Source organism: Glossina fuscipes, unplaced genomic scaffold, assembly GCF_014805625.2.
Source record: "Glossina fuscipes isolate IAEA_lab_2018 unplaced genomic scaffold, Yale_Gfus_2 88, whole genome shotgun sequence".
In the NCBI taxonomy this organism is placed as follows: domain Eukaryota; kingdom Metazoa; phylum Arthropoda; class Insecta; order Diptera; family Glossinidae; genus Glossina; species Glossina fuscipes.
In genome coordinates this window covers 2,132,132-2,155,690 of record NW_023998442.1, presented here as the reverse complement: position 1 = coordinate 2,155,690, position 23,559 = coordinate 2,132,132, and the positions used below count along the sequence as shown (strand labels likewise).

Genomic DNA, 23,559 nt, shown 5'->3' with positions numbered 1-23,559 from the left:
ATTTCACCAATGGTATATGCGTTGGCACATTTTGTCACGCTTCCGCTTAAAGCAGATTGGATGGGGAATTTTTTTGAACATTTTTTTTTTTCATCATTATGCGCTAAGAAACCATCTGCCGTAATACCTTGTCTAAAACTGTTGGTGCTGCTTCTCAGATAGGCAATTAACTTTAAATCTCCAGTAAATTTCATAGAAATAATAAACTCAAAGTAGTTCTATGGAAAAATCGTATGGATTCGCCAGTGGTGGCGTGGCGACTTTTATATGACATGCTATGAACGTATTGTTCGCAAACGAATGAAGCATTAGATTAATCCTACTCATCGTATATCGACACACGTGCAATATCACGTGCATTTTTTTTTTGTACTTAGCTTTAAAATTTTTTAAATTTTCCTTCTTCGGTATGTAAAATGAAAAATTTTATGTAATTTTTCTTTTACTTAAAACCTGTAAAGTCTTGAAAAATATTCTTTTTCTTCTTAGCCTATATTCGAAAAGTTATTTATTAACATGTTTTGATATTTTTTGTGTAAGTATATGTGTAACAAAGAAAATAGGGCAAATATGTTACAAATAAATAAATATATTCGAATATAAAGGTTGCATGGAGTGCAAAATCTTAAGGTGTTGCTCAACTTGCTGTAAAATAAGATGATAATGGTGCAGCAGGTGTTCATAATATAAGTATATATATATATATATATATATATATGTATATATATATTTTTTTTTTTTTGAGGTTAGGAAAGAAAAATGTAAAATCTACTTCATGCACCTTTCAAACTTCATAAACTTTGATAGCGTAAGAAACATAACCAAGAGAAAATAAATATTAGTGTGAAAGGAATGGAAAGAATTGAGAAAAAGTTCAATTCTGTAAAATATTGAAATTTTTCTTACTCACTAAACTGCCTTTTTTCTTTTTTGCTCTAATAATGATTTCAGATCTCAATATAATTACGTGGCCACTTTAAAAAGGCAATGAAATCGCGTAAGCTACCCAAAGGCTTCGTGCTTTGTGGCTTGAATTGCTTAACTTTTGTTTACTTTCCATTGGTTTTACCGATACTGATATGCTCGGCCAACGATTTCGATTATCGTTTGCAGAGGGTGAGGAACGTTTTAAAAGAAGTGCCCCTAATAGATGGGTAAGTAGTAAAATCCAAAACTAACGAATCCATCGACAAACCTCACCTTTCTTATTACCTTAGCGTTCAATGATGGAAGAAAAAAGAAAGTTAATGAAATTTTAAGCTAAATATACTCTGAAGGTTTACTTTCATTTACAGTCTTTTTCTTCATTATTTCTCTATAGAACACTTTTCAAGTTTATTTACTCCCCTTTGTTTTTTTTTTTTGTTTTTCTTTTCATTTATTTCAATCTTCTTCCGCTCGAATTGCAGACACAACGACTTACCATGGAATATAAGGAAGTTTTTAAAGAATCAATTGAAAGATTTTCATTTTGGTGGCGATTTAAGGCAAATACAACCGTGGTCGAGCAGCGCTTGGAGTCATACGGATTTGCGGAGACTGAAAGAGGGCATGGTGTCAGCACAGGTATGTAAATTCTATCGCATCATTTGTTTGTTATGAATATAAATGTAATAGCAGCAGCGATATCCTTTCAGTTGTTGTCAGAATATTTGTAAAAAAATTCTTTTTATTAGCATCAGTTGTTTCGTTGTAGCCTCCTTCAAATCAAGCGTATAAAGCTTTATTCCATCATGCTGTAGTTTTGTACTGTGCCGGCAGCTAGTTGCACTAATTCCATGCACACCACATGCTGCTATATATTGTTTTATGAGAAAAGAAAATATAATCGTTGTGCTATGATTTGAATTTTTTAGCTCGAAGCCATCCACCACCAATACGTTTTTGTTCCTTAAGCTTGATTAGATAATTTCACGTTGTAGAAAAAAAAAATGATTTGAATCTGTTAACGTTTCCAAAGAGAGATATAAAATAAGAGATAAAAAAATAAGCTTAAGTTTGTTTAAAGAGGAAAGAGTCAGTTATTTAATGGACGGAAGATTATGCGAAAAAAAATAATAGTGAGTCTCTATGCAAAAGAATCGTATTTAATCTTACTGTATATAAGCACGCAGAAAAGAACAATCTGATAGTTCGTATTGACTGATTTCAATAGATTTCATCATCGACTGGATCGACTGCACATGTTATAGTTAATCTTCACAACATCACGACCATGTGTAAATAATTAAGTGGTACGATTTTCTTCACGTAGCATATTAGGTCAAGAATAAACTTGCTGGCGTTTTTCTTAGTAGATGGCGTGAAGGCGGTGTAAACATGACAATACTAATTCTATCAAAAAGGCATTTTATTATTATTAAAAGAATTAATAATTTTTTTTAATCTAGAAAGGTAGAAAGTGGATGGTAGAAAATAATATATTCGAATGAATTTCGCTTGTTATAGATAGGGGTATGTTTTGTTCTTTTTCTTGTTTTTTTTTTTTTATGTAACACCCAAAAGGGCTTCAGAGACTCTATAAAGTAGCTACTTCGAATTTGGTAGAGACATTGGAAGTTGTCGCATGCAGGTTCGTATTGAAAATGGGACAAATTGGTCGGAGCAGAAGCCCCGAGTCGAGCATAAACTGAACGCAACTCCTTTTTTCTTAACAAAATCTGTGGCTTTCAGGCTTACTCAGAAATTATTGAAATTCGAAAGCTGAAATCTTCGACATTTGCTTTACGAAGCACTCTAGACTTGACGTGGAAAAATCGAAAAAATTAGCCATGTTCACAAAAAGTTAAAAGTGATTAAATTTTTTTCACTTTTTTGAGGATTTATGATTATTTATCATAAGCCAGAATGTTTGAAACATTTTTGTACATTTCGCATATGGTGACATATTATCTGCCTGAAAATGGGTTAATTCTAAAATGAATATGTTAGACACCGTGACCTAGTGGATTAATTTTTTCTTATTAGTACCAGCGATATGGGTATCAAATAAAAGAGCTTGCAGAGTAGAATGCGAAAGGAGTAGTGGTGGGTATGCGAGATTCGACCCCCGCTGCTTTTTTACTTGTTTTTATTTTGACAAGGAAGGGTTGAAGCAAATCGAATTTAGAAAGAAGCTAAACGTTCACACAATTAGCTCTGTTTGCTCAATTCAGCTCTGTTTACATCCCATCCCTATTTGCTTTTTATAAATGTATGTGGTATACTTGTAATTAAATGATTTGTATTGTTATAAATTTATTATGTTACGTCTCTGGCCCCGTATTGAAATAACATTTTTTCGATTCCCGTGAACTGATAACATTTCGGTACATGACCATTTGTCGATTTGACCGGGCACTATATAAGTTTCAGCTGCCCAGTGAGCTAAAAGTAGTGCTTGTTATTCTACGCAGTGGCAGTTTTTTTACAATTTACGTGATAGCAGATATATCGAATAGAAATGGTTTATTGGAAACACTAACAAACACAAGTGAAGACTGCTTCGAATGGATGGAATCAGATGCAATAAGATCTGAAACTGAAGAAAGCGATGAAAAAATCGACCACTAATAATGAAAGCGAAAATGTCATCACTATGCCCAGACAAAGGTGCAGAATACAAATTATTGCAGACTCTGATGAAGAAACCGAAAACTCCTTCAGCAGGCCAAAACAACTGCTGATGGTATTGTGTGATCAAAATTTGACGAAGGTGGTAGATTAGCATCTAGTTGCACTTTCAAGGATGTGCAAGGTCGAACAAGCTACTCAAAAACTACTATGATAGATACTCATATTATAACGTCTATAAGAGTGCGCATAGAAGAAGAAGGTCGTCGCATGTTGAGAAATGATTGCAGCGTATCGTTACCGGAAATATCTGCATTTGTTGGGATTCTGTATGGTCGTGCAGCTTAGGAAGCAAAAAATTTAAAAATGAGCTATTTATGATGGTATTTTTAGAAAATCTATGGCCAGAGAAAGGTTTAAGCCAATCCCATGGTTTATTCATTTTGACAGAACCGAAAGAAGTGAGCGCCTAAAAAGACAACAAATTTGCCTTGGTTTCAGAAATATGGAATAAGTTCGTTGAAAACAATCAAGGCTAGGGGCAAAATATAACAGTTGGTAAGCAATTATTTTCTTCAAAAATCAGATGCCACATCTGGTTTCAAATTCTGGCTTCAGATGTCAGCAGCAAATACGCTTTGAATAGCTTCCTTTATCCGACCGAGCATCATCAGTGCTTCAGAGTGAATATGTTGTTACGAAACTTGTCCAGCCATACATAGGATGTGGAAGAAATATTACGACCGACAACTTTTTCACCAGCGTATCGCTAGCGACAAAATTATTGGCTAAAAAAACAACTCTAGTTGGAACTACGGGAGAAAACAAAAACCTCTCTACACTCTGCCATATAAATCAATGAACTGTGGTTTTACAATACAACAAATTAAACGAAAGAGTGGCTCTTCTAAGTTCGAAGCATCAATTTGTGACAACTGATAAAAGTAATGAAAAACTTTTACCGGAAACTATTAAATTTTGTAATAGCACAAAATTTGGACTTGACATAGCAGATCAACTGGTCAGACAATATAGAGTAAAACCTAGTTTACGTAGATAAGCCCTACAAGGATTGTTGTTTTACATTTGGCTTGATTGAAATGTTCCAGATTTGGCTGCTATAAATACTTGGAACCTTTACAAAGAAAGAGCAGGAATAAGAATACAACGAAAAGATTTTTTATTTCAATTAACAGAATAGCTTTCCATTGAGATTTCACAAGACCCTGAATAACCACAAAGGTCAGCTGCAACATCATCAAATTGCAAATCATCCTAACAGACGCGGGATTTGTCAAGTACGACTTTGCCACAATAACAAAGCGAGTAGTGTTTGTGAAAAATGTAAAAAGTATGTTTGTGGAAAGTGTACGTATGAAAAAATTTCCACTTTAATTTGCAGAAAATGAATGTAATAATGCATAAACTACTTGTTTCTTCTTTTATTTATTATTTGATATTTACTAATAACGCAATTATCCTACGCATTAGTTATTCTTTCATAAAGCAATCAATTTGACTGTACTTATCCGCCTGAGTGGCCGAAGGCGAGGAATCTCGACTATCAACTCAATTGTCGTGGGTTCGAATCTCAAGTGCGGCAGGATTTTTAATAAAAGCCGATAGCCTCTAGACGCTAGTGCCATAAGAGTTTAGTCTTAGAATTTATTTCTCTGGCGAAATTAATAATAATAATAATAACTGTACTAAGTTTCAGTCTTTTAGCGTTAAAGATGTTGGAAAAAGTATTAAATTTTGATACCCTACCAACATTGGTAGGCGTGGATAGCCCAGAGAATATATCTTAACATCTCGGTGTACTTGACTGCTATAGTTTATGAGTAATACAAAAAAAACAATTTTTTATTCCTTTTGAAAAGCAGACGTGCTCCCATCTTACGTGATATTGTAGTCGCTGCTTTCGACCGACTTGGTCTCTTTTCAATATCCACCTGCGTGCAGACGAAGCTTTAAAACAGACATTATACAGACGGACAGACGGATATGCATAAATCGATGTCAATTTTTTCCCATTTTTGTACAGCACGCCCTTTATGCGTAATGACCAAAAAAAAAAAAAAACATTTTTTAATCTTTTTTGAAAAATAGACATGGTATTATAGGCGTGTCCTTTGGTCGATTTCGTCCATTTTCAATATTTCTGCCAAATTTGAACTCGAAAGCTCCATTTTTGCTAACGCGAGGATATTTATAACAGGCATTATACAGGCGGACAGACAGACAGACGGACAACTTAGATCGATTTAGAATTTAATGTTGATCAGGAATATATATAATTTGCACGGCCTCTGACACTTCCTTCTGGACGTTGCAAATATTTTGATAAAATGAATGTACGACTCATTCTTCGGTGATGTGTGTAATAATTGGAAAACTTGGGAAAGTGTGGCGAACGGCCTGGTAAGACGCATCTATATAAACATCCACAATCAAGCTAACCGCAAAGATTGTTAAGATGCCAGCAAAGGAATTCGTGTTCATATTGAACAGTTTTTACCTAATACAGTGAATCATTTGCGGAAAGACTGACAAAGGAGAAGAAAACTAAAAGTTACTTAAAAACTATCTTCAAACTCTATACCTGCAAAATCGGTCTTGAAACCTATATTCGAGGTGATAGGTTCAATCCGTAGGTATCTGAAATAAGACAAATAAGTACAAATATATAGGGCAAAACCGATCTTAAAATGCTCTATACCATTTCGACTAATACAATTATTCATTCATTTTGGTGGCAAAGTGCCAGAAATTATACTTCGTATGCATCTTAAGGAATACTTTTGCGAGTCCCTATAAAAAAGGTAGCCTAAAACATAAACTAACGTGAGCCAAATTTAGCAAACTTACTTTATTTGTTACAGATATTATTATTCTTTACCTATTCACACCCTATCCCTTTCCTATATTAAGTTCGTGCGGATTTATCCAACCCCCAAAAGGACTTGAGATAGATGCATCTTTTATTATACCGATTGATTCAGAATCAATTTCTAATTTGAGATACGCTTGTCTGTCCATCCGCCATTTTCTTTCTTTCCGTTCAACCTACATGTCACAATTGCTGATGAAATTTGGTAAGGATGAACGCTATTGGCAACACTTCGGATATGCTTCCCATATAACGCATGATTTCGTAAAGTCGCCGTATGAATAAATGTATAGTGGTTTAGAGTATTTTATAGTGGCTCATGTTAGTGCTCTCCTCGGTTTTTCTTGTAAAAAAAAAAAACAAGTTTTCCCACCGATGAATTTTAATCTTCGGGTATTTGCAAACATACATTGAACATAATTACAACACACAACAATTAGGTGCTTTCCTGATAAAATTTAAACAATGAATGTTGTTATAAAAAAAATGTACAATATTTAAACTTCATCTGGTATGAATAGAATGAAAGTTTGATGTATAAAGCAAAGAATGTTAAATAACATGAAGAAGAAAAGGTTTCGCACGACATTCTCAGGCTGAAGTTATCTCTACTCTACTTGTAACATACAGTTTATGCTACGCTTTGGGCACTTTGGTAGGGTTATGATTACAATTCTTTTCACTCCGGTTTGCTTTCTGTATCTGGCGACTTATCCAGCACGCACTCAAAATACCTGTGGTAGGTCTTTTCAATTGAGTTTTATATTTAATCAAAACTTCATCTTTAGAAACTTTTGATTTTTTATCCTCTCAGATTTATTTTACATAATGCAGACATCGTGATTTGATCTTAAGCGATATATATATATTTTCTTAACTTTTCTTTTTTATAGTTTTGGTCGGCCTATGCCCCGTGTTCCTCACAACATCTAGATGCTGTACAATTAACCTTAGAACAAATCGATCTTATACGACGTCTGGTCAATCTCTATCCGCATCATATGACTCTAGTTACAACTGCCTCAGGTAAATTATGTTCTATTCTTTTAAATAAATCTAAAATAGTCTAAAATATTTCAAATTTTTTGAATTTCATTTAATTGCACATAAAAATTTTTTTTCACCAAAATTATTGTATTAAATTTTCATTATTATTTAAAAATTTTGCCGCAACATTTTATTCGTAATAGAAATTTTCTGCAAAAATAAACGGAAATATTTATGACCTGAAAAATTAACTGTAAAATATGTGGCATGAAAAAAAGGAAAAAACAAATGTATTTAAACAAAGTATTCGTTGAATTATTCAAATTATACGCCCAAAAAAAATTAAGCAATAAACTTATTATTTATTAAGTTAAATTTTCCCGCATTTGACCAATCATTAGCTCTTATTTTGTACCGTGTTATAGAGAGCTGCGAATTTCGCCTGCTAGTAAAAGAAGTGCTTGACATATTACTACTATTCAGTACCAACTAGGAAAGTGCACTCGTAGATGCAGTTATTTAGTGCTGCTGCAAGTAGTGATTGTTTTGATTTGATTTTAAATAACTCCAAGACATATATTTTGGCTTTGTGATCGGCCACTAATCATCAAAACGACATATATTCTTGTTATAGTTGCTTTGATTTTTTCTCTATTTTGATATTCCGTGGGAATAATCATACGAATGCGTTCCGATGTCGGTTTTAAGCCCCACAGAACGAAATGCCTTGCAACTTATGCTATCTCTATGATGTGGCTGATAATATGGCTATAAGACGGAGTTGAACTTCTGTGTTTTGTAACACGGGACATCTTTGAGTTTTATAAGCAACTAACAATCTTCTTGTTAAGTCATAACGTTATTTATTTCACTGCTTTCTAGCATAAGGTGAGTTGAGTATTATAACTAGCAGTCACTTGCTTAAAACAAAGATGCTGAGGTCTCCTAAATTCCACTGGTGCACTCTTAGTACACTTCCTTTCATAGTCCCTATCACTGCAACGCGGACGGGAGCAAAAGTCGCTATTTGGATAATCTTTATCAGCATCAAAGAGCTTGGTTTGTCTATTTGTAACTTTAAGAATCGAAACTTATCGATTTTTAAAAATTGTAAGTTTCTAGTTTGGCCGAGATTCTCCTGGATTTCAATTGAGATATACGAGCATATTCTGGACTTGTGACCGTCCAACAGTCACAAGAGAAAATTTTGTGCTTTTTTGTTGTGCAATTCGATGTATTTGTATCAAATTCAATCTTCCGGAACAATAGTTTCAATAAAATGTTCCAATATCAAGTTTGCTATAAGACAAAGATCTGACGTCAATTAACCCAGAATCAAGTTTGCTATAAAACAAAGATCTGAAGTCAATTAACCCAGAATCAAATAAAACGCTTTCTGACTTGTGTGATGGATAACAGCCAATAATCATTTATTTGGCTGCTTGTCTTTTCGTACACAAGACCGATAATCTATTCATCTGGTATTGGTTCAGATCTATTTCGAGGATAGATCCGTTTCATCCATAAGTATGCTACAGAAATTAAAACAGCTTTAAAATTAGTCATTAATTTTAATTGATTTATATATAGAAAGCGCTCTGCGGTTTTAGACCACTGAACGTGAACAATTCAAAACTTGTTGACGTAACGGCTTAAGGCCATGAAGTCCAGGATGTCTGACTGCAACATTAAGTTCAAAAATAAGTGATCGCAGCCCGCTAGGAACTTTGCAAGGGTCTTGGTTGTTTTACACCAAGAGTATAAAGGCTTATACTAATTCGAAAACCCAGGTGTTGTAGGTATTGTATTTATAGTCTCAACATAATACATAGGTTTAGATATATTCTTTATCTGTAACGCTTATCTATATAGACAACTTTTGGAATCATTCATTTTCAATATTGCCTCAAAAGGGAGGACCGATAAGAAACATTTGTGGATAAAAGTCCTACAGATACCTAGAAAATTCCATTATTAAGGATTATCCGCTGTCCACTTGATTGCATGTTTGTTAAAATCACTAATACGATTAGAAAAATTTTGGTACAAAAAATATGTTCTCCTTGCAATCTTGGAGGGATTGGTTTCCATCCCTTATGCAAAAATCAAGTTTTTTTTTTTTTTTTTTTGAATAACGCTTTGTTTGACTAGTTTTTCCATAGGCATGGTAACTGTCAATCGACATTTTTGGCAGCTCTGCATGTACACGCCTTTGATTCTGACGACGTAGTATTTGCATTGTCATATGGGCTTGGAGAGCAGAACGTGAACTGTAATAAATAAAAAAGTAAATTAAAAAAAAAGTCAATTATATAAAAAATCTCTTTTAAAGTAAGCTTTAATTATACATAAAAGTTTGGCACATACGTAATCAGACTTATGCAAGCAGGAAATAGAAAAAGGCTAATTATATACTTTTTACCAGTTATATTAGCAAGGGAAGAGTTATCGACAGACAATGCTTTATATACAGAGAATTATTGCTTCACTTGAAAAAAGTCGGTAAAAAAACGTTAACTGATTGCATTTGAATTTCACGTCGGAATCGCAATACTTTTTTGACGGTTTTTTAAAAGTCGATCCATTCTTTGGTTATCTTTATAGGGATGGTAGAACTGCTCACTCAGTCCATATGTCATCGATTGGAATAAGTGAAAATTGAGAGAGGCAATGCCCGTTGAACACAGTGGAACCCAGTGCTGTCAACGTCCGTTGTAGGGTTTCACTGTATGAGGCCAAATTTCGTCATGGTGAAAACCAACGGTATTATGATTTTCATCAACAGATTTCTCTAGTGATGGTTTATTTTGGTTGTAATAAATACTTCACAGCAGCGAGCTGTTTCTTCTCACAATGAGGCCTTCATAGATACTCATCTTCGTCATCGATATTAAATGTTCGCCCAGCCTACATTTAAGCCTTGGAAATCGTACTAAGCCCCCTTTTTTATTGCCCGTGAATTAAGTAGGCAGGAATGTAAGACTGCATACAAATACTCTTTTATTGGCACTAAATTGACACTAATATTAACACTAAGTTTAACACCATTAAAAAAAAGTCGAATGGAATGAAATAGACTGAATTACAGCCGTGTTTATAGCAACCGGACATGCAAACAGCTTTGGTTACGTCTTGCAATGCAATTTTTATTATTATTGATTTAGTTACCTATGAGATGTTGCTAAGTTCTACACAAATATAATTTTCAAATGACACAGTGTACATGTACTATACGGTTGAATACGGCTGAGTGATAAGTGCGTGCGAAAGGATCAAGAGGTTTTATTCTCTCGAATTAAAATTAATAATAGGTTCCATAGTTTCACCGTGCATTCAATCATTGCGTCTTTAACCTATCAATATTCGAATATATGTACCATGCTATATACTAACGATATATTTGATGAAAGAATTTCCGATTTCCAATTAAACGTTCTGCGCAGCCAAACAAAAAAAAAATTTGCCTGAGACTGAATATACATGTATGGAATATCGTGCACAAGTGTATTTGAAGTTCTGTAAAACGTTAATGAGAATTTTGGATTTCTTCGAAATGTATTTAATATTCAACATATCTTCTCCACTATTCGCCAAAGAAGGATTTTTCGAATTCTCTTAAACTTTGCAATTTATATCTGCCTGTACAGCTGTCTTCTGCAGACAAGCTAGTAGTAGATATCAAAAATTTCAATCTAAAGTAAACTAAGCTTTTTTCTGTCATGGTTATATTTAGAGAGATGTCTAACAGATTCTTTAAAAAAGCAATGTATACAAAAATTCTGCGCATAGGGAACTCCCTTATTATTATTAATTGCGTGGACGATCTGTGCCGTGACCTAAAAGATTTATCGTATTCGTCCGTGTTCCTAGCCCTCTACTTTTAGGATTCTTATAAATTCCTACACTTTCTTTGCTTCGGAGCAATTTACGGTGTCCGGCATTATAAAGCGTTCGCCAAATATTTAGTGTCTGATTTCGCAGATGCTCCCGCATTCACATAGGATGTGGTGAGACGCCTTACTCGTTCGTTGGCAGAATCTGCATGAATTGGTATCGGAAGTAGTTATGCTTTCCTTTTTTTCTGAGGGGACTTGTTTGCTTACATTTATTTTAATAAATCTAATTGGGTCAATTTTAATCGCTGTCACTCCGCATTTTCATCGATCAGGGAAATTGTTTTTTTTCCTCTTTTTTCTTTAGAGTCGTACTATTCTTCAGTATTGCAGAACTAAAAAGGAAATTAGTCGTAAGTGAACTTAGCAGATCTTATCGCGCGATCTTCATGCAGTCACCACTCACTTAACTCCGTTCAGCTGCGAACAATCTTTCTTTCCAATTGTGTAAACAGTTTGCTTATATGTCTTTTTATAGGTTTCCTTGCAGCTCTCTTTGTAGATTTTAGTTAACAAAATACAGAGAAATTTCTTTGGCCGTTTTTCCAGCTCTGGGCAATAATTTGTCGTATAAAAATTTACTACAGGACTTATTCATGTGCTCGCTCATTGTTTTTGTTATAAGCATTCGAGTGCATATACGTGTGTATGTGTTTGTATGTACGAGAGACAAATTGTAAAATAACAATTAAAACAATTAAAAATGTTTTGATTAAAAACACATGAAGAAGATTCGTATGCAGCTGCCGACCGACCGCATTAACATATATATAATGTATATATGTATATATATGTATTTAATGCGAACATAATATTAAATGCGTTCATAAACCATAGAAACGAGTTTAACAAATGCTAAAATGAATTAAAGGAATTTTTTCCAAAGTCACGAGTTTTTCATTGCTATTGTTGTTGTTGTCATTATAGCTATTGTTACAGCAGTTGTCCTGTTAACCGACCTTATTGACACCTGACATGATTGATAGTCATTCAATGTCAGTGACTTTAGCAACAATTAACATTTGCCACCGCAACGAGCACAATAAATATCGTCATGTTTTATTTTATTAAAAACTATACGATGGTCGGCGAGTGCAGCCTTAATCGCGTACAGCGCGGAGAAGATGACGATATATTTGCCAGATGCCAGGCAATTGAGCGAGCGAACAGTCACCGCAATGTCTAGGTTGTTGTTTTAAAACGAAACCATAATATAGCAATTTTCGCTTACCCAACCATTCCGAGCTGACCATCGAGCCAATATTTTTATTTATATAATTTTTTTTACCTTTCCTTTCTCTTTTCTCATCTTTGCCATTGTATTTAATTATAACAGCATCCTTTTAATTTATTTAAATGCATGCTTGCACTATCTCGCTCTCTCTCTCTCTCTCTCTCTCCCTCTCTCATTCTCTCTTCTGTACTATGTGTGCATACGCGTTGGCCATGAATTTATTGCTTAATGTTTCTTTTTTTTTTATTGTTTATTTTTTTATATTTCTGTATTTTTTTTTTTTAGTGCATCTCCGTTACTGAAACCATTTATATGTATTAGTGCTAGTGCAAATGTATGCCAAGTTTATATTAAAGTGTTTATATATAAAGTTTTTATTTTTTTTTCATTTTTCTTTCTTGTGTTTATGCATTTACACACAATCCATTTATTTTATTTATATATATATATATATATATAGGTGTATACCTTTTCAGTAACTTTATTTTGGCGTTCTTCGCTCGTTCTTTATACATTCGCAGGTATCGAGAAAACTCACAAAAGTGGCAGAATAGCCAGCTTAATTGGCGTGGAAGGCGGCCACGCCATTGGCACCAGCTTAAGTGTGCTTCGCATGTTTTATCAGCTTGGCGCTCGTTATTTAACATTAACACATACCTGCAATACACCTTGGTAAGTAATAAACAAACAGCATCAGGCAAATGAACGTACTCTCATACACACACACACATGCATACAAATACACACAAATAAATATTTACATATTTTTCATCCATAAAATCGATTTTTAGTCCATTGCTAGTCGGTCATGCTTTCTGTATCTCTCTGTCTCTCTCTCTCTCTCTCTCTTCTCTCGCTAACGCATTCCTACATACTACTATCGGCACTAAGTTGAATGATTTGCTTCAGAGATGCATAAACCCAAGGATGGTCTTTATCCTTTGTTAGACGGCGATCTTTTAAACACCATTTCATCAAAGCAAACATCTTCAATACACTGAACTGTTTTTCTGTTATTTATGTCTATCGCTGATTATTGCTTCCACTTTTCGGTAAATAAGAAACTTCGAACAAGAGAGAGTTCTTTAAACCAGTGATTTTCAACGTGTATGCAGGCTATTGCCAAAGAGGTCGCCAAATGCGTTCTTATATAGTTTCTAACATTCAAAAAAATAAAACCATCACAGCGATGGTTCTATATCACTCTACACAATTTATTTCCATGATGAAATACCAAAGGTTATATTTGGTTTCCCAGCAAGTGCACGCTTTTATTTTAACTTTTATATAGAGAAGGTTCCAAAATAAACACTAACTTGATCCAAATGTATGCAAAGATAATTTTCTTGTCAAAGAACTTATTATTATTCATTTACTTTCGCCGTAGACATTGTCCCTCTTAGGCTTAATTTTCTGTACTCTGAACATTAAATATTAAAAAATTCTGTCACACAAAGACTTCACAGACGAAGCTACTATGAACAATTTTTTAATGTCATGTATCAAAACTTACATCATTTTCCCCTGTAAAGCCTCAGTTTTCCTCGGAATAGTTCTATAGGAATTGCTTTAAAACATCAGCAGATGTTCAGAGATTTCTGTTGGGAAACTTCGAAAATTAAAATAAAGCGTTACGTGAGGAATGAATGTAAAAACATTCTGATTCAATCCATTTTTAATAGCATTCGTCTCTGTTCCCAAGCACGTCCGTTTACCAAACTGCTTAAAAGTATATTAAAAATGGCGACCTGTTGGTTTAATAAAAGGAAGGAGGTTGAACAAAAGGACACATGGACAGATACCAGGTGAATAGAGGAACAGACATGTTTAAATTGATTTGAAAAATGATTCTTAATCGATCGCTATAAATTAGATTGGGTCATTCCTAGACTCTTCTGCATGTTAAGAGTATGCGGGCAAATTTAATATACCAGGTGCCATAAGTAGTGTAGAGTGTAAACTCTTTGGTTCTCGTCATGAAAGCATGAAGGTTGGAAACCGCTGCATTAAACTTAAGCTCGAAATGCTTCTTAGGATTTTACCGTTAAATTTCAAAAGCATTATAGAGGCTTTACTTCCATGATTTTAATCTTCCATAACGAGTATATTCTTTAGCAAGGCAAGCTAAACAATTCCTCTGATATATGCTCGTATACCGAAAATGACAGTTTTTGCCGCAACACAATTGAGCTGGCAAAGACTTGGTAAAAGAAAAATTTGCAAGTGCATGAAAACTAGTTAAATCAATGAATCTTTTCCAAAAATTTTGACAAACAATGACAAACATTGTTCAGTATTTGTATACCCTGCAATGCCTCTGGCGCAATCTATACCATATAAAGCATATGCGGATGTACATAAAAACTTGGAGGGGTTAAGCTTAGTATATCCATTTTTCGTGAGATCAATCGAGTCATAATAATTTTTGATTTGAATTCATTGTCTATCTATCCGTCTTAGCTTTGTGCTATGCGGACCTAAAGTTCCGAATTTTTGACATAGCACGACTAAATTTAGCGCACTAACGTACCCAACAATGAATTGAATCGGATAAATCCCCTTATCATGCCCTCTTTTGAAAAAAATGTGAGTTTTTTCGGAATTCCTTTATTTCTTCATTTATCTTAGACTAATGGAAAAAATTTGGTTAAAGCGGACTAACTTTTTGATTTCATCCCCGTATAAACGTTCGCAACGAAGACAAGCCTTTCTATGCTAAAAAAAGCATTTATATTTTTAATATAACTATTATTAACATAAAAGTTGGCTACACAAAGTCTGGAGCACATAAGTCTATTTTTTGAATCTCACTCTACATTAGAGTAAAGCTTTATGATCCATTTTCTAATCTTCTCGATTGAAACTTAGTGCATACAGTAACAGTTTAAAACAGGAATTAACTATATCAACTTTGCACCAAGCAGATCTATTTTTCGGAACGGATCGCATACAAGTATTTTCATTAAAAAAAATTTTTTATATGGCAACAAAGTCTAATATTAAGCACTATATTGGCGAAGGGGATGAGAAGATCATTGATAAAAGAAAATTAAATTTTCGATATTTGGATCAGGTCAGATCATGTCGTGGGCCCGCTACCACATGCAGGTTGCCGTCGAACATGAACTCGCCGTATAATTTTTGGCATTTGCTCACTGAAACTGACATTAAAAAAAGTGACTGATCCTTTTATTCGCCAAAGTAGAGGAGGGAATTTAAGGTCGATCTTGTCCGCCTGTAAATTTTTTACCGGTTTTAGCATGAAATTACTAGTTGTTATGGTAAATATTATTTCAAGTTACACCATTCGAAGTGATTGCAATTTAACCTGTCAACGCCATTGGAAGGGAGATATTCTGCTTTCACCGTAAACTGTGAAGAACTAGAAAGATTTTGAAATTTTGCATGCCTTCGCATGCCTATGTTTCGCATATTCTGTGCTAAAGAAAAGCAACAGCTTGCGTTAAGTAAAGTAAGCAAGAATGTGAAAAAGGTTGCAAATAGCGACTTTTTTTTATTTGTCTAAACCAACTCAAGCTCCTTTCTTTTACCCCATCTCTTTTACATCTTTTTCAAGGCTTACATTTCGCTTACCTCTTAATTTCTTGTCCCATTTTCTATCCTCCGTATTCCTTGTGCTTCCATATGTTCTTGTTTTAATTTATTGCGACAAAGCCGAGGAAAAAAAATTACAGCTGTTTGATCCTTTCATCTTTATATAGAATATGCAGAATTACCAATGCTCGTAAGCTAAGCAGTGATTAAATAAAATGTGTTTAATATCAAAATTTCGAACGTCCTCCGTTCTATGCCTCATACAGAAGCCTATGCTAATGAAAAGAAATCGTCAACCTTTACAAGAAGCAATGTTCTCTCTTTATGTTTACTAATAGGTTGGAGGCAAAGTTCTGTCGTATTTTCATTCGGACTTTTTTTTTTGGTTTTTTTAGATGCTGTATAATATAAAAGCACTCTTTTTTTACCGTTCATCATTTACTTGCACTAGAACAACATAGACAGCTTACGTTACCGTATGTTCATGATAGGATATTACGTGGGCAAATAAATTCTCCTTTCATCTTTTCCCCTTTTGGTAAAATTTAAATCTGTTTGCGGTAAAGGCTGAGAAAAAATTTAGAAAGTTTGAAGGTAAGGGTAGAAATTGTGAAAGTGATGCTCTTTTCGCAATTCTAAATACTAAACCACAAGGCCTGCCCTATTTCCTTGCAATCGGAAGCATGAAAATCAAGGCTATGATATGAGCCCAACTCAAGCTCTTGCCATTTTTAGATTTGATTACGTTTAAATGCTCTCAGCAGACATAACTGATTTTCAACATAATATTACATTCGCACACACAAGCAGATAGTCTAGGATCTGTTTGATATGCAGAAGTCGCTTCAACTAAATCGATTATTTTTCACTTGATATAGATTAGATAGATAGTTAATATAAATTAACTGTTGGTTGACGGCGCTTGTGAAAAGATGTGCGTGTCTTCCGTATACTAGTAATGTTGATGTAATTCTCTATTTGATTTGCCCGTATAAGCTTTCAGGCCGATAATATGATGAATATGTATGAACGATAGAAGAAAGAAAAAGAATTTTTGAATAAATTTTCGCTTAGATTAAAAGGATAATATTGTGATCATAAAGTAGTAGGATATTTACATTTCAATTGTGCGTGCTTATCCACGAACGATTAGTAGATAACATCTGCATCTAATAGGATGCAACCGTTGTCATTACTAAATGCGATATGTTTGTTTAGTATCACCAAAAAAAAAAAAAAGAAAAACAAAGTCCCTTCGATTAATGCAAGACTGCTTTAAAGTTCAAAACGTTAAAGTGATTTTTTGAGTTTCGAGCAAAGTCCGAGGCCGTGCAGAGATATTTCATGTCAATAGCGTGTAGGTGGTATGTTATGAGTTAAATGTGTAGTGAACAATTAATTCAGCGAGGTAGGGAGCCTTACTGTGCGAAAAGGACAAGAGCAAGAGAGCGAGAGAGAGAACATTTGAGAGTCCATCCTTACTATTATACTGCTCGCATAATGAAGGGCATACTTTTTGAATTATTAATCAGTCAAACAAAACCTTTTACACTCATACTTCATAAGAATCCTTTTTTCTGTTTTTTATTTTATTTTTCATAAATAAAAAGATTATGTTGCGCAAGCAAGATTTTTAAACTTATTTTTTAGTAACTTAATACAATAAGATTTTTGTTCTGTGTTGTTGTTTTGTTCTGAATATTTGGTCTTTAAATTTTTTTTCATTTTAGGGCAGATTGTTGCAAAGTTGACGAACCGGGAAAATATCCTCATATTGGTGGATTATCTAAGTTCGGCAAGGTCAGTAAAACCATACACATTTTATTTACTGGTTTTAATCGAAAAGAAAGGTATTTCCTTAATACACTCTATATATATTTAACTGATTAAAAGAAGAAATGGGAACATGGTGTAAACCCGATATTTTTGAAGAAAAAATGAAGTTTTTTTTAAGTAACAGCATCTTAAGCTCAAAGAAAGGCATATTAAGCTAACGTTAGTCACAAATTATCGATTGATTTGTTAACCGATTTTGTATCTTTTATATGTCGCATATCGCCTTCTATTTTGTATGTGTGCAATGAAGAAAAAATAGTGGGTTATTCGAAAAGTCATGTCGCTTTCTTTTTTTTTTTTTTTGGTTAAAATCACAGACAATCTTACAAATGGTTATTCGTCAGTCTAGATCATTTACACCCTTTATTTTGTCTTCATTGACCTCAAGTCAACTTGCTTGAGTAGCCGAGTGGCTGAGAATCGCCTCTGCTTAGTCAGTGTTCGCTGGTTCGAATCTCGATGCGGTAAGACATAACACTTTCTCCTTATTCTTCCTATTTCTTTCGTTCTCTCTCTTTCCCCACTTCTTTCTAAACATTATTGTGTTATGCGACAAAGGGTACCCTCTGCGTGATTGATAATATCACCAAAAAAAAAAAGTTCTTCTACAACGTGGTACGTTTTCAGTATTACAATTGTCGGAAAGACAGAAATTGTAAAACAGTTTGGGTGCTAGTCTTCCGTCTACGCATCTTCTTCATACATATTCATTAATTTTTTTTCTTGCTCAAATACAATTTTTAGGCACCAAACAAAACCCAAAGAATCTTCCCGAAGACAAGCCTTGCTCCATTAGCTGTTAAGATAGAGACTGAAAACGCGGCTCAAGCATAAACTTGGCGGTGAAAAAATGCAATTAAGTCCACTTTTGAGAAAAACGTGATGATTTTCCGAACAATCTAACACCTAACCTAACCTAACCTAAAAAGGAATCCCTAAATTTTCGTAGCTCTTACATGCGCCGCATCCCAGTCATTCCAAAACGGAAAGTAATGTGTCTGAATTCATTTATTCTTTACACCCTTTTCCTTAAATTTTTTGTACCCATCACCGAAGATGGAGGGGTATACTCACTTTGCAAAACGTTTACAATGTCCAGAAGGCCTGAATCTGCCTTCTATTCTTAATCGAATTCTGAATCGATTTAAGCATGTCCATCTGTCCGTCTTTATAAGGTCTGTTGTAAACATTCTTCTGGCCGCAAAAATGAAGCTATCGACTTCAAAGTAGGCATAAACATAGGAACATCTTGCGCGCAGGTAGGGCTAAATCGGTCAAAGCACACGCGTACCCATCATCACGTAAACTGAGAACACCTCTATTTTTTAAAAGGAATAAAAAATTGTTCTTTCGGTCATTACTCATAAACTTTGGCAGATGATCCATAAAAATTAAAACGCCCGTTCTATGAACGATGCCGTAGCACCATCATAAAAGTGGATAAAATTGGTCCACGTCTACCCAATTTTATAGTGTGTAAGGTGTGTCATGCCTGTATATTTTTTTCAAAACCTTTGTAATGTGCAGAGGCGGGCTTCACAAACCCCATAATGTAAATATATAAATTCTTGCTCGCTTTCAAATTCGGGGTGCGCATAACGATATCCGCCCGTTCATCTGTCTACTTGTCCCCATGTGTAGTAACTTGCAAAAGAATTTGAAAATCACACAAACTTTTCAAAGAACACGCTTACAATACCCATTCGTCTATGAGAGCGACCTTGCTTCCCACAGTGTTTACTTCTTATTCATAAAGTACAATCACATACTTACTTTGAATTTTCGCTTTTCTAAAAGCAGGAAAAATCCGCGCAATATTATAGAGTATGAAAATTTGTATTTTATGATCAATCAGGGATTAGTGCTTAGCAGAGTGGGGATCAGAAAGAAGAAAGGAAAGAGGAATACTTTCTGGTCGTAGCCTGGCTGTATCTTTGAACCCACGTCAAACTATACTTAAAGCTCTCGGGATTGGGTCCAAATAGGGCCGACTTAATATTTACGCTTCTGACGCTAACTAGTGGGTACTCATTGGTAACCCGTCCATTGTTGCGGAATAATATAAAATTCGGTCTTAATTAAATAAATAAATTTCCTTTTTTAATTACCATTAATTTTCTGCAAGTTTTCTTTCATAGTTGGGACAAATACTTGAAATATTTAAAATTCTTTAAAAGAGTAGTACGCATGAGGAAAAGAGTAATCAATAGAGAAGAAAAAAATTTCTTGAAACAATATATTTTGCAAAAATATTTTGCATTTTTTTAATAATTCATTTCAATTTAGATTAAGAGATAGTCACTCAGTACTAACTAAGGAAACCTATGCAACTATATATACAATCAACTCTCTCTTTCTCTCGGAATATTTTAATGCGTTTGTCATTGAAAAAGAGAACGAAAATTAAGAAAAAAAAAAAAAAAACTTATTAAATATAATTTTATGGTATTATTATTATTATTCTTATTTTTTCGTTAAACATTTCCATGAAAGGCACGCAATGATGAAAAGCATACAAAATGAAGAAGAGCCAGTAATGAGTTCTCTTGAATTTCATAAATGAAGAGAAGAAATATGTTTTATACGCGTTTTTTTTAATGTTTTTTTTTATTTTCGTTTTTTATTTGAACGTCTGAAAGCTTGGTGTAGAGAATTATCAGAGACAGTCAGTCCGGGGGCTTGCAAAGCGGTCGGCAGAGAGAGAGAGAGAGGGTGAGAGAGAGAGAGAGAGAGAGAGAGAGACAGAGAGGATTTGTAGAATTTTCATTAAAACGATTTACAAAAAGTTTCAATTCACTTTATTTTATACCTACAGACTTAATAAATCCGTACACAAAAAAAAAGAAAAACTTTCTACCATTCAGTAAGGCATCCATCCATTCATTCATTTATGTATATCCGTGAATATATCTACAAAAGGCATAAATTATGTTGTTGTATGAATGCATTACATACTATTAAGTAAATACGTATAGAAAAAGTCAATGTTTGTACTTTGGATTTATTTAAGGAATTATATGTTTGTGTTTGGCCCTCGGACCCCATCTTAACTTGTACTCATATTAGTCTGTCCGGAAAACTCGCATTCACTCGGGCTTATTTAAATATATATATATATATATATATATATATATATATATGTATATGTGCAAATATACATATATATATATATACATATATATATGTGCATATATCCCTTAGCAAAAAACGAGTTTATTAATAATATTTCGTTTACTCTTTGCGACATTTCTTCTTATTTTTCTCGTTATACGCTGTTATAGCCGTTCTGTTTCTGTAGACTTTATCTTAACAGAGAATTTTCCTTGGATAATTTATTTACTTATGCTACCAAAACTCTTTCTTTTTAACTTTTTTGTTATTTTTCTTTGTTATATACATCCAGTTTAAGTTTATTTTGCCTTCCATGCCATGTAATATTGATGTGTTTCTTAACGCTCTTGTTGCCATTGCAATACATCAACATCAGCTAACGGCAACCGGCTAACCGCTTTGCAAAAATGTTGGCATATACCAGCCGAGAGTCCGGTAGCACATGAAATCTTTAAATGCACTTTGGTAATATGAACAGAGGGAGAGAGAGAGAGAGAGAGAGAGAGAGAGAGAGAGAGAAAGAGAGAGGACGAAGAAAAAAGGAAACAGTAATAACAAAGTTGACATTTTCTTATGATTAAATTCTTTCTTTATATCGGTGGTTTTGCTGGTTATATCAGATTTGCTATATTTTCGTAACGCATAGGCTTTGTAGATCTAATAAAGCCTAGCGGCCAGCGATTTAACACTTCATCGTCGAAGGATGCTGCATATTCGAGGGGAAATGACTCGCGACTGTTAAGTCTATGTTCGCGAGGTTCGAATGTCAATGGGATAGACTACTATACTTGGTAGTAGCCTTCATATATGGTTATGTTCGCTTTGTTAGTACCTTTAAGCTTAAAAAATCTTTATTATCAACTTTGCTGTTGCATGTGATCTAAAACCATTCAACTATAATGTCATTGTTTTTAAGCTCTTTAAGATCGTGATCGCCAGTCTTGCTTGTCTGTCTGTCCAGAAGTAAAACTTTATGTTGAAATCTTTTCCTATCCCTTTAGGTAAGGAAAATTGAATTATCAGCCGAATCAAAAGCCTTCTACCCACTTTTGCTTGTCTGTCTGTCCAGAAGTTTAAATATGTCTTCAGATTTTCTTTTGTTTACAAACATTCAAATATCAGCTGAATCGGAATATTTGCTTGTTTGTCTGTCTGCCCAAGAGTAACAAATTTATATTCAGACCTTGTCCTTCCTTTTGTTTAAAAAAATTTATTGATCAGCTTAATCGGAAATATAAGACCAGTTTGGCTTGCAAAACTATTAGCCAATCTTGTTTGCTTATCTGTCCAGAAGTAGAAATTTAATTTCGGATATTTTCCCATCGCCTTTGTTAAGGAAAGAAAAGCTTGGTCCGATTACCTAAAACCTAAACTGAGTATTAAGAAGACGATGAAGATGCAACTCATTCACTTTATTTTTCTTCTTAATATTAAATAAGTTGTAGTCTCTTTTTTACGTTTTTAATATGTATGTAAATCTATTAGATCTATAAAATTATGCACGACATGATAAACGATCAATATTCCGGATGTAAATATATCTGTAGTTTGCATTAATGGGGGATATTAAATATTCGGCTTGAATCGTATATAACTTCATGCTATTTTTTTTTTTTTTTTTTTTGCTTCATTACTGGTTTTTCAATTTCATTTTTGGTATACTTTTGTTTTTTCTCCAATTGCAGCTGGTTGTACAGGAGATGAATCGTTTGGGTATGATTGTTGATTTGTCACACGTTTCGGTGCCCACCATGCTTGACGCTTTAGGTTCTTCAAAAGCTCCTGTGATATTTTCGCATTCCTCTGCTCATGCAATTTGTAATAGTTCGCGCAATGTACCCGACCATGTTCTACAAAGAATTGTAAGTTGACCATATATCCCATAAACCAAAAACAAAAAAAATATTGTATAAAAACAAGGAAAAAAATATTAAAAACTTTTTTTATAATTTGTTGTTTTTATAATAACTTTTCTTATGGGTGTACGCGCGATTGTGTACGTGTGTGTGCGTGTGTGTGTGTGTGTGTGTGTGTGTGTTTGTGTGTGTATTATTCTTCTCTGTCTCTCTTCCCGCATTGCCCTTCTTTCACTTTAATTAATTTCATATTTGACTAACTTCAAGGCCATAAATGGTGGCCTAGTGATGGTTGCCTTCTATCCGCATTTTGTTAGCTGCTCCGGTCAGGCTACGCTGCACGATGTTGTCGGTATGTATATACATACAGATATGGGCGCACAAACATATTTCATGACATATGTATGTGTGCTTCTCTTTTTTTTTTATTTTTTTGTCAGTTTCAGTTTTGTATAAAATTAACAAAAAACAAAAAAAAAAAAAATAAATAAATAAATAAAGAAAACTTTTTCTATTACTTTTATTTTACTGATACTTCAAGCTCATATAAATCACATACGCGAAGTAGCTGGTGTTGATCATGTGGGCATAGGAGCCGGTTACGATGGTGTAAATCTGTAAGTTTTAAAGTTTAACGCAAGAATT

The 23,559-nt window shown here is 33.9% G+C and overlaps 1 protein-coding gene across 1 annotated transcript in view; it reads left to right on the top strand.

Moving 5' to 3' along the window:
- Positions 1-23,559, top strand: part of LOC119638370 (dipeptidase 1) — an 81,350-nt gene that overhangs the window by 40,639 nt on the left and 17,152 nt on the right. Inside the window, exons 2-9 of the mRNA XM_038035123.1 lie at positions 952-1,154; positions 1,410-1,566; positions 7,336-7,468; positions 13,078-13,228; positions 17,842-17,911; positions 22,744-22,920; positions 23,182-23,266; positions 23,456-23,531. Coding sequence (XP_037891051.1) covers positions 988-1,154; positions 1,410-1,566; positions 7,336-7,468; positions 13,078-13,228; positions 17,842-17,911; positions 22,744-22,920; positions 23,182-23,266; positions 23,456-23,531 — 1,016 coding nt within the window. The 5' untranslated portion in view covers positions 952-987. The remainder of the gene's footprint in view (positions 1-951; positions 1,155-1,409; positions 1,567-7,335; positions 7,469-13,077; positions 13,229-17,841; positions 17,912-22,743; positions 22,921-23,181; positions 23,267-23,455; positions 23,532-23,559) is intronic.